The sequence below is a fragment of the Polypterus senegalus genome, chromosome 9, assembly GCF_016835505.1.
Source record: "Polypterus senegalus isolate Bchr_013 chromosome 9, ASM1683550v1, whole genome shotgun sequence".
Taxonomy (NCBI): Eukaryota; Metazoa; Chordata; class Cladistia; order Polypteriformes; family Polypteridae; genus Polypterus; species Polypterus senegalus.
The window spans coordinates 114,771,106-114,783,980 of record NC_053162.1 but is presented as its reverse complement, the minus strand read 5'-3'; the positions used below and the strand labels follow the sequence as shown (position 1 = coordinate 114,783,980).

At 36.5% G+C, this 12,875-nt stretch overlaps 1 gene segment (V, D, J or C); it reads left to right on the top strand.

Annotated features, from left to right (window-relative positions):
* The first annotated feature begins 3,478 nt into the window (after positions 1–3,478).
* LOC120534975 lies at positions 3,479–4,157 on the top strand. The segment is given in 2 exon segments: positions 3,479–3,581; positions 3,670–4,157. Coding segments are annotated over 2 exon segments (453 nt in total).
* Positions 4,158–12,875: the final 8,718 nt, after the last annotated feature.

Genomic DNA, 12,875 nt, shown 5'->3' with positions numbered 1-12,875 from the left:
GTTTAGTTTATTGCTGGATAGCCTAATCCTATCAAAAATAACTGTCAGTCTTCCATAGCCCTCTTAACCTTTTCTGTCCATACTGCTGCCAAGTCAGTTGGGCGAACAGTCTTTAACTATACAATTAAAATTTAATAAGTTTAAATATGGCATACACAAGTTCTTTTGTTTTTTTTTTTTTTGTGGCTCTTTCAGTTCATTTGCTTCCCAACATTAGTAACATAAGGCAATAATTTTATAAAATACAGTAAGATTAGGTTATTAGTCAACAAAGGAGAGCAAAACAATATTATAATTTACATAGATCATAATCTTTGCAAAAAGAAAAATTCATAGTATCACTTTTTGTTCTGCATACTATAAAAGGTGTGGGAAGAATAATTCTTGATTATAGCAGATAGTATGAACCAGATGTTTTAAACCATTCTTAATGACATATATCAGTATTATATGAGAAATATATTTCTTGGCCTACTGTATTTTAATAAATACAGAGTTTTTAATGTGATATTCACGCTGATAAGCCAAATGATTATGACCACCCCCATTTAAAGCGAATAACATTGACAATCTCATAACAACTGCACATATCAAGGTCAGGGATATACTACACAATAAGCTGACATAAGGTGTTCTTAGTTGATGTTTTGAATGCAGAAGATATGTACAGGAGTAAAGACTTGATTGATTCTGAAGTAGCCAAATTGTTATGGCCAGATGACTTAGTCACAACATTTCTGAAATTGAAAGACTTCTTGGATTCTCAGGCAGCTGTGTTAAGTAGCTACTAACAGTTGTTTCAGGAGGGAAAAGTCATAAATCGGGGGTATTAGGCAGACAAGACTTATTTATATGAATGTTTAACAAAGGCTGTTCTGTCTGGTATGTACCAACAGAAGGGCTACTTTTACATACAGTGGTGTGAAAAACCATTTGCCCCCTTCCTGATTTCTTATTCTTTTGCATGTTTGTTACACAAAATGTTTCTGATCATCAAACACATTTAACCATTAGTCAAATATAACACAAGTAAACACAAAATGCAGTTTTTAAATGATGGTTTTTATTATTTAGGGAGAAAAAAAAATCCAAACCTACGTGGCCCTGTGTGAAAAAGTAATTGCCCCCTGAACCTAATAACTGGTTGGGCCACCCTTAGCAGCAATAACTGCAATTAAGCGTTTGCGATAACTTGCAATGAGTCTTTTACAGTGCTCAGGAGGAATTCTGGCCCACTCATCTTTACAGAATTGTTGTAATTCAGCTTTATTTGAGGGTTTTCTAGCATGAACCGCCTTTTTAAGGTCATGCCATAGCATCTCAATTGGATTCAGGTCAGGACTTTGACTAGGCCACTCCAAAGTCTTCATTTTGCTTTTCTTCAGCCATTCAGAGGTGGATTTGCTGGTGTGTTTTGGGCCATTGTCCTGATGCAGCACCCAAGATCGCTTCAGCTTGAGTTGTTCAAACAGATGGCCGGACATTCTCCTACAGGATTTTTTGGTAGACAGTAGAATTCATGGTTCCATCTATCACAGAAATCCAACCCCAGACCATCACACTACCACCACCATATTTTACTGCTGGTATGATGTTCTTTTTCTGAAATGCTGTGTTCCTTTTACGCCGGATGTAACGGGACATTTGCCTTCCAAAAAGTTCAACTTTTGTCTCATCAGTCCACAAGGTATTTTCACAAAAGTCTTGGCAATCATTGAGATGTTTCTTAGCAAAATTGAGACGAGTCCTAATGTTCTTTTTGCTTAACAGTGGTTTGCGTCTTGGAAATCTGCCATGCAGGCCGTTTTTGCCCAGTCTCTTTCTTATGGTGGAGTCGTGAACACTGACCTTAATTGAGGCAAGTGAGGCCTGCAGTTCTTTAGACGTTGTCCTTGGGTCTTTTGTGACCTCTCGAATGAGTCGTCTCTGCGCTCTTGGGGTAATTTTGGTCAGCAGGCCACTCCTGGGAAGGTTCACCACTGTTCCAGGTTTTTGCCATTTGTGGATAATGGCTCTCACTGTGGTTTGCTGGAGTCCCAAAGCTTTAGAAATGGCTTTATAACCTTTACCAGACTGATAGATCTCAATTACTTCTGTTCTCATTTGTTCCTGAATTTCTTTGGATCTTGGCATGATGTCTAGCTTTTGAGGTGCTTTTGGTCTACTTCTCTGTGTCAGGCAGCTCCTATTTAAGTGATTTCTTGATTGAAACAGGTGTGGCAGTAATCAGGCCTGGGGGTGGCTACGGAAATTGAACTCAGGTGTGATACACCACAGTTAGGTTATTTTTAACAAGGGGCAATTACTTTTTCACACAGGGCCATGTAGGTTTGGATTTTTTCTCCCTAAATAATAAAAACCATCATTTAAAAACAGCATTTTGTGTTTACTTGTGTTATATTTGACTAATGCTTAAATGTGTTTGATGATCAGAAACATTTTGTGTGACAAACATGCAAAAGAATAAGAAATCAGGAAGGGGGAAAATAGTTTTCACACCACTGTAAATTACCGACAATTTTAATGATGGTTATGGGAGTAACATGGATGGGACTATGTAGCTGCAGGTCAGTACAGTCAGAGTGCACATACTAATCTCTTACACCAGTGAAAGCACCTACCATTGACACACAAATATTGAAACTGGATGTTGGATCTTTTTGTTGAATCATGTGATTCAGATACATGTGTGTTTTTTACCTGAGGAAAAGGTAGCACCATGATGCACTATGGGAAGAAGACTATGGAGGATTTTTAATGCTTTAGGAAATGTTCTGCTGTGAAACCCTGAATCCAGGCATTTGTGTGGGCATTACTTTGACATGTACCAACTATTTAAATACCATTGCAGCCTAGGTGTACCCCTTCACAGCAATAGTATTCTGCACGTTTTCAGAAGGAAAACACACTGTGAGGAGCAATAAAAAAAATGAAGAGCTCAAGGTGTTGCCTTGATCTCCGAATTTAACGGACCTTAATCCAATAAAGCAGTTGTGGAATGCGTCAGAAGAAAGAAATCTCATCCACAGTGGCTCCACCTCAAAGTTTACAGGAGTTAGAGGACCTGGCACTAATGTCCTAGTACTAGACAGCACAGGACACATTCTGAGGTGTTGTACAGTCCATGCCTTGGTAGGTCAGAACTATTTTGGTGACATGCCATCAGTATATACCAGCCAGTCAGGCTACCAAACTTTATAAAATGTGTCAAAAGTTATTAACAAATAAATATAGAAAGATAAATGCTTGGGTTTAAAATTGTATTTTTGCTTACTTAATCTCACCAAACCTCTAACTGAATTTTAAGTATTACCATCTCAGTATGTGGTTTGTGGTTTTATTTTAAAGACATCAACTGGTATCTTAACAACACACCCATCCTTTCCTCAGGATGTTCATTTACATACACATCTTGGGTAACATATTTTTACAGGCACAGACTCATGTTTGATATAAGACATTTTTCAGAGAGTTGTGCAACAAATTGAAATAGTAAACAATGATGCTACACGATTGTTCCTTATATTGTGAAAAGAAAAAATATTTTACCTGTGTGATAATTATTTTTGCTGTTTTAGCAGGTATGGACTGCCACTTCTTCATGTTGTACTAAACCTGTAATATTTTCTTCTGTTAATAGTTTATCTCTTTTTATTATTTCTCTTCTAGGTTTAAAATCAGGATCAGGAAATTCAGTCTCCAATATTCAAACAGAAATCATTGGATCAGAATCTACTGCAGTGACAATTTATTGCAACTACTCAGCAAGTGACATCAGTGTGTATCTCTTTTGGTACAGAATGTATCCTAACCAAACAATGCAATATATTTTAACCAAAGGAGCCCGTTCTGCCAGTAGTTATGAACATGCTGCAGATTTTTATAAGGAACGTTTTTCTTCAAGAGCAGGACAAGATTTCACTGAACTCACAGTTTCGGGTCTAACTTTGAGTGACTCTGCCGTCTACTATTGTGCACTGAGTCTCACTGCGTTGCTTTCTCCTCACGCACTGAACAAAAATCATAGACTGCCAATATGACAGTATGGTATACCACTTACTAACATCTGACGTTGAACTTACTGATATGTATTATGGAATCTGCACACAAAATGATATAATAGTGAATTATGGTAATAAATTCAATTAGAAGTCAAGCAAAATGACACCATCTATTGGCTAACTAAAAAGATTACGCTATGCAAGCTTTCAAGGCAGCTCAGGTCCCTTCTTCAGAAAAGTTGTAATACAAAAAACTGGAATTCCCTGTGTTTATATAGACATCAGGACAGATTTTTAGTTTAAGGTTTAGATTTTAAGAGGGTCAACTTTAAATGTAAAAAATTAATAGACCACTCCAGGCTAAGATTCATTTAGCGAGAGAGGAGAACAATGTATAGTCAGAAATTGTTTGATATAATAACTGTCCAACAAAGTCTTTTGAAGATTTTGATGAGTTTTCCATACAATGTGGGTCTGTTGTCAGGTTGTCTGGGTCAGTCAGAGATATACTCATATCTGGTCATCAAACTTGTCTTTATTTAAATAATGTTTTAATGTGTTAAATTTTAGCATCAGTTTAACTTCCAAAAAAAATTAATACATTAAATTCCAAACTTTAATGGTGCTGGAGACAACATGCACATTTGGATTGTGATATTTAGAGAGGATTTGCAGGTTTGATAATTTCATACCCTTTCTGCACTTCTTGCTGGTGATTTAACATACCTCTTTTAAACAGCAACATTTATTGTAAGCAGCTTGGAAGAAAACAATTATTCTGGTGTAGTTTGAAAGGCAGTTAAAGAATTTATGCAGGACTTTACTATGTCATTGTCAATTCACCAATTCCCTGTTAAATGTTAGACAATCTCTAACTTGGAATTCAGACTTTTGGTATTAGAAGGAATGTGCCCTGTCTTGGTCAATAAAAATTATGAACTACAAATTACTAAACCTAGACTGAACTCAATGCTCTGTTGATTCAGAGAGCAGAGTTTCTGATTCACTGTTCTAGGAAACGTTATTCTACATTGTGTGCCAAGCCCAATAAGAATTGCACTAGGACTAAACTAGAGTTTAACATCAACTGACCCTCAAATAATTAATGATGAATTCCATTATTATTGTACACATTTGTTTTCTAGTGTGCCTAACTACGGTCTCCCTGACTTGAACTATTTTCTTGACAATCTACTTCCACTCCTCACAAATGAAGAAGCACCCATCCTGGATAGCCCCATCACCTTAGAAGGACTCAAGAAGGCCTTGGACTCCATGGCTGCAGGTAAAGCTACAGGTTTGCGTGGGATTTCATTTAAAGTAGTTACCATTTTTTGGAAGAAACTATCTATCCTTTTTGACATGATCAAACAGACAAAACCTTCCAGTCATTTGAATTTAACAATTAATATGACTGATACTACACTACAGTTAAAACAAGGCAAAGATCTTAAATTATGTCAAAGTTTCAGGCCCTTTTCGGTAACACTTTACTTTAAGTGTCCATAATTACACTGTAACTACTATGTAATTACCTGTATAAGTACAGTGTAACTATAAGTTATTACTCCATACTTACTGTGTAATACAAAGTAACGCTATAGTTAATTACTCAGTTGTCATTGTTATTCCACAGTGTATATAATTACAATGTAACAATTTATCACTGATCCAAAAACAAGTGTACTTACATAGTTACAATGTATCTGTACTTTCAAAATGTAATAAAAACATCAGGGTATGTAACTACAACTATGTAACAGATGTTCCATGGTCTGGGCAATTTTAGTGGAGAATTGCAGTTGTCAATGATATTTCAAGATGTTTTAAATGGTGAAAACACATTTGCAAAATGGTTAACACTTTTGCCTCACAGATCCATTATCTTGAGATGGAATTCTGTCTGGAGATATGTGTGTAAAATTAGTATGTTCTATCCATGTCTCCCTATGTCTTCTTTATGGGTTTTACTGCCACATCCCAGGGACATGTAGGTTGGGTTATGTGGCCACATGTGTGAGAGTGTAACTGCTGGTATGTTTGTCAGTGGGCCTTGCAATGGGATGGCTCCCCATCCTGGGCTGTTTCCTGCCCTGTATCTGGTGATGATTGGAATGGCTCTGCAGCCCTGTGTACCTTGATTGAATGATGCAAGTTTGTCAGTAATATTTTAGGGATGGGTATAATAATAGCCCGATAATGTCAACAATAAATAGCGTAACACAACTACAAGAATGTGACAAATGTTTGTTTAAGCAAAACATGTCAAGATGGTGCCCCTCTAGATTTTGAGAAAAAGCGTTAACCATTTTGCAAAAATGTCTTCACCTTTTAAAAAAAATCTTGAAATCTCATCGAAAACCTAGGCAGTTATCACTGCATTTCTCCACTAAAATTGCCCAGATCATGGAACATCTGTTACATAGTTGTAGTTACATACCCTGATGTTTTTATTACATTTTGAAAGTATAGATACATTGTAACTATGTAAGTACACTTGCTTTTGGATCAGTGATAAATTGTTACATTGTAATTCTATACACTGTGGAATAACAATGACAACTGAGTAATTAACTATAGCGTTACTTTGTATTACACAGTAAGTACGAAGTAATAACTCATAGTTACGCTGTACTTATACAGATAATTACATAGTAATTACAGTGTAATTATGGACACTTAATGTAAAGTGTTACACCCCCTTTTCTCTTATGAATTCAGATACTAAACTTTTAGCTAAGGTCCTTGCTTGTTAGTTATTGACAATTTCTGGACATTTCTATGTCAATTACTGCAATAGCTTCCTCTTATTGTTGTTGCATATTTAATGAAGTCAATCCTTCTATCTGTTCCTGAACCAATATATCCCCATCCTTGCAATCTCACCTGACCATAAAAAAATTAATGTAGTCCCCTGCTTTAACTCTGTGAGCTCCATAATTCCACCCGGCTCTTCCTTCTAGTTGCTGGTTGGAATCTAAACTATTCATTATTTCTAAATGTTTATGGAATGGCAACTGACCCAATCTTAAACATGCAATGTTAACTCGATGTTTAATGGAGGGTACCTTTATCCAATATGGAGTACCACCACTGGGCCTTCATCCTACGTCCTATTTGGTCCTGACTATACCTTCCTTTTTCTTCCTTCTGCTTGATTGCATATCAGATCCTCCATCCTCTCTCTTCTCTGTTTAGCAGGTACTCTGTTTGCTACATTGAAGCTTAAAATCATAGATTATTTTGGATTAGTTGTACTTTATATGTCCCCAAAGGCAAAATAGAACTTTACAGAAGCTTGAGAGAGAAAGATATCTCAAAAATAAAAAAAAAATAAAAAACTTTTTAAGATCGATTTATTTCAGAACAATTTTGACATTGATGTTTTGTCAAACATTATCTGATCTTCACAATCTTCTATAGATTATAGTTATATTTTAAAGCTATCCCAGGCTAATGTTTACTTGATTATTATGACTTCTTTTGTGTATTGCATGACAAAAAAGCTTTTGATAAATGAATAAATGTAAGCACATACAGACTTTATAAACTATAATTACTTGGAGAATGATATATCAAAAGGCTTCTGTTATCATTACTTGACACAATCCCACATATGAGATGTGTATGAAGCTATCAATCAACTTTAGAGCTACAATTAAAATAACAGTGTTGCCTTAGAGCAATGGAGGTTTAGCTTTATTTTAAATTATTAATTTATTTTTATTGAGTACTAGCTGTGTTATACAGGCTTGCCTGGGAAAATTCCTAAGACAGTGGTACTTGGTTAGAGTGCTGAAGATTAATCGAATGTATACTATACAACTAACTTATTGCTTTTCTCTATACGATATCTGTAGTTTTTTTTTTGCTGGGGCTAATATTGTTAGGTCGGTGATACTCTTCACACTTGAACTTGCTACATACAATTGCCCCAAAATAAAACATTTCCGCCATACTTCAATTTCTGCTTTTCCAAATGATCGGACTTAGGTTTATTGATGGTCATTGCTGTAACAGTTGAATTTGAACCCTGGTCCGATATACACTTGGCATGTGTCTGAGTCTCATATCCTTCTGACCTTATGCTTATACTTATACCTGGTGGCATGGATCGTGGACTATCTTACAGACAGACCTCAGTATGTGCGTCTCGGGAATTGCAGGTCTGACATTGTGGTCAGCAACACAGTAGCGCCCCAGGGGACTGTGCTTTCTCCGGTCCTGTTCAGCCTATATACATCGGACTTCCAATACAACTAAGAGTCCTGCCACATGCAAAAGCTCGCTGACGACACTGCTATCGTGGGCTGCATTAGGAGTGGGCAGGAGGAGGAGTATAGGAAGCTAATCAAGGACTGTTAAATGGTGTGACTCAAACCACTTACACCTGTACACCAGCAAAACCAAGGAACTGGTGGTGGATTTTAGGAGGCCCAGACCCCTCATGGACCCCATGATCATCACAGGTGACTGTGTGCAGAGGGTACAGACCTATAAATACCTGGGAGTGCAGCTGGATGATAAATTGGACTGGACTGCCAATACTGATGCTCTGTGCAAGACAGGACACGGCCGACTATACTTCCTTAGAAGGCAGGCATCCTTCAACATCTGCAATAAGATGCTGCAGATGTTCTATCAGACAGTTATGGCGAGTGCCCTCTTCTCTGCGGTGGTGTGCTGGGGAGGCAGCATAAAGAAGAAGGACACCTCACACCTGGACAAACTGGTGAGGAAAGCATGCTCTATTGTAGGCATGAGGCTGGACAGTTTGACATCTGTGGCAGAGCGACGGGCGCTGAGCAGGCTCCTGTCAATCATGGAGAATCCACTGCATCCACTGAACAGTGTCATCTCCAGACAGAGGACCAGCTTCAGCGACAGACTAAGATCGTTCCTCACCCACAATTCCTCACCCATTGGGGTTTAAGCGTTAACATTATTCAAAGTTATTGTCTGTTTTTACCTGCATTTTTATTACTTTTTAATTTAATATTTTTGTATCAATATGTTGCTGATGATGTTATTTTATTATTCACTATGATAAATGTATTTCTTATTTTATATAACCCCTTAAGAGAAAAATGTTATATTTATGGCATAACCATTCTTCTGTAGTACTAAGTTTCCTGTTTTTGTACCCAGCTGGATCATAACAAATTAGGCCATTGTTCTTTTTCTTTTTAACCATGAGAAACTCTCACATCTCCTAAAATAAGAATAAAAATAATACATTTAAAATGTCATGTATATCCCAAGCAAGCAGGACTATCAATCAAATTGTGGTCATTTAAGGTATCAACATCTGCCATGTCACGCTAGCAACTAGGTATAACCAATCATGTTAAAAGTTTTCTGATTATGTAATGAATTGCTTTTTTTGAGTAGTGACCTAATCAATGGATTGTATAAATACTGCGCAGAGGACACTTTTTACTTTGCAAAAACACTGACATGAAAAGTTTTTTTTTTTTTTTTGCCTTTTGCGAGATTTAGATGAAGAATAATGATTGACGCTTTCTCCTGCCTGTGTTTTATTGCTTAAATTGGGGAATTTCAGTGTGGGGTGTCTGTATTCATAATTTTCTTCCACATTGCAACTATTTTACAGGAAACTATTCTTTTTAATTGAGACAGATAATTAGGAAAAATGAGAATTTTGGATATAAATAATTTTATTCTGTCACATAAAAATAGTAGACTTAATTGGATTTGAATGTAACATTGGCTGCAGATGATGGTTTTTAGTTTGTTCACTCAATAAATTGTTTTTGAATGTATCACCAGTCATATGTTCATATGGCGGAGTTTGGTAATTACTGTTAATTGTTTTTTTTATTTTATTAATATAGTTTTATCCTGAAAGCCATAGCGTAACAATAAACATCTGAACATTTACCCTGACCATGTAATGAATTGAATGCATTATGCATTGTAGAGAAAGTAACTGATAAAAGGAACTATCATTAATTATATACAGTGTCCATTTCATCTTTGTTTCTGGCCGTGGGACCTGTGCTAAATTGACTAAGGGGTGCTGCTGTACCCAGCTAGTCTTGAACCTGAGGATACCACCTATTTCTCTACTTCTTGTAGTGAATACCTATGTTAACGGCCACGCCATGTGGCACCCACATTACAGCTCCAGCTTTATAGTGTTTGCTAGCCATGTCTTCCATGAGCTCCGATGAATTTTTCTATTTCCTCTTCACAGCTCACTGTACATGTGATATGCCATTCTGCATATTTTTCCTGTCCAGAACATCTCCCCTGTTTTACTCTTCCATTCGCTCTCTTCTCATACTTTATCCATTGCTTCTTCTGGTGGCCTTCATTTGAAAAAATCAGAAAGCCCAGAATTAGAAAGCATTAGCACAGCATATTATGGACAAATATTGACAAATAAAAACACATGGGTTAGCTAATTTTCTTCTTCTAGAACATCACAAAATTCCAAAGAAATCAGTAAAAGCATTTTTTTTAGATTTGGAAATATTTAGTTTTTGTATTGTAGGAGTTGTTTTTACCTCTAAAATTGATTTATTGAAATGTCTTTTCTTAGAAGATACATAATTTCCTAGATTAACAAATTTACAAAATTTCATTTGTATTTAACTAAACAGGAAATAGTGTTTTTTCTTGATAGATCTCTTACTCAGTCAACTTTGCATTTTATGTAAATAGATTAAAATGAAGGTGGCACGATGGCGCAGTGGGTAGCGTGTAATTTGCATGTTCTCCCTGTGTCTGCTTGGGTTTCCTCTGGGTACTCCAGTTTCCTCCCACAAGCCAAAGACATGCAGGTTAGGTGCATTGGCAATCCTAAATTGTCCCTAGTGTATGCTTGGTGTGTGTGCGTGCCCTGCCCAGGGTTTTTTTCCTGCCTTGCACCCTGTGTTGGCTGGGATTGGCTCCAGCAGACCCCTGTGACCCTGTAGATAGGATATAGCGGGTTGGATAGATTAAAATGACATTTAACAAAAATAGTTTAGCTAGTTATACAGTAAAATATGCCAGAATATTTTTTTGTATGTTTTTTTTTCTCACCAGACATGGCACAGCTGTATGATGCACAGCTGACCTGTCCACTTAATGTTTTGTGCAAATCAGGGCAAGACAAATAAAATAAGGATATTTATTTAAACAAGTCCATAATTCGAAAGCCAAATCGAAAAATCTATACAGCAGGCAAGAGATCACACACTAGGTAATTGGAGTAACAATAGCCAAACCTAAAATAATCACTTCTAGGAATAGTACTCAAAAAACAGGTGAAAGGTTATAAACAGGAATCAAGCAAGAACCAAAGTATTAAGGAAATCCAAAAAATCAAAACACAAATCCCAAAAGGCCAAAGCACACTAGACACTACAAAATCAAAGGACATCTAAATAAACTATTCCAATGGTGTAAAATTAAATGCTATGCAAAAGTTTCTGTATAGAAATAAACATGAAGCAGTAGTTAGATGAAGCAGTAATTTGAAACTGCAAACTCTTTGGGAAGACCCTTTTGTTGGAACATGGGCCGCAACTTGTAAAACACAAAAGTTAGGAATACCCTTTCTGAAGATATGGATTGAAGCACTAGAATGATCACCTCAGGGAACTGGATCTTTGTAAATTGGTATCTTCAAGGGCCAGTTTTTTGGAGCAGACAGGTTTAGAGAACAACAGAAGGAAGACATAAGACATTATCAGAAAAATCTCTTTGGTAAAACATACAACACAGTCTTCTTTTACAGCACACCAACTGATCTTTGTCTCTAGTAAGTGAAAGAACAAAATATTGTCTTCACCAGGTAAGACATTTACTGGTACAACAGCAGGATCCATCAAGGCAGCAGATTCAGAAACTTGATAAGAAAAACCTCAGTATCGTCTTCCATGGGAAGACACAAAGCAATTATCTGTACTTGCCCAGCAAAAGATTAAATATGGCTGATATTCTGAAATGTAGAATTGAGACTGTGATATCAGGCTGTCAGTGGTGATCAGCAGAATTTCTTTTTTGAGTACTTTTTCAGGTCTGCATTGCCTGGACAGACCTGTGTCTATGGAGTGGGAGTGCATACAGCATTGTCTCCCAGTGCAATCTCTCCATCATGTCAACAGTAGACCGGGAGGTCCCTATACACCACACCTCTCCATAAAATATAGCTGATATCCCCTCAGTATTTATTGATGGCTATTCGAAAGACTACTTAACAGAGTTATTTCTTCTGGCAAAAGATACTTATAAAAGCCAGACAGTATACCTTTCATGTTTTAATTGTGATAGAATATTGTCATGCTGCTCTCTGCTGCAGTGAATATTTAATTCGATTTATTTTTGTACTCTTGTACTGAGTGCAGGCCAGTAACCTGCAAGTATAAATTACTAATTACATAATAAATGTATTCAAAAACACGGATTTGTGTTAACAGACACTAAAACAAAGTAGCATGAAATTTATTAACTAAATGGAACCCAACAATACATCCTCTCGGTACTGACTGCACATGGCAGCAGTTGTTCTTTATAATGGAATTAGTGAGAAAATCAAAACTAAGAATAATTCATATAACTGGGCCAAAAACAGAGATGTAAATCATAGCCGGGTACAGAAAAGATTTTGAAACCAAACAGTATTTCAAAAGAACAAACAAAAAGAAATATATCTTTTTATTGAATCCAAACTTGAATAACAAGGGGTTGTGCCTCATATCTTTTGAACTTTGATATTATGCTATACAGGGTCCATGATGTCACTCCCTAACAACCACATACCAACCAAAAACATTAACCTCCTGAAACGGAGATGTTCATTGAAAAAACAAAATGGCACCACGGGATAATGCAAATAATTAAAATGAGAGAGTTGTGTTGAAA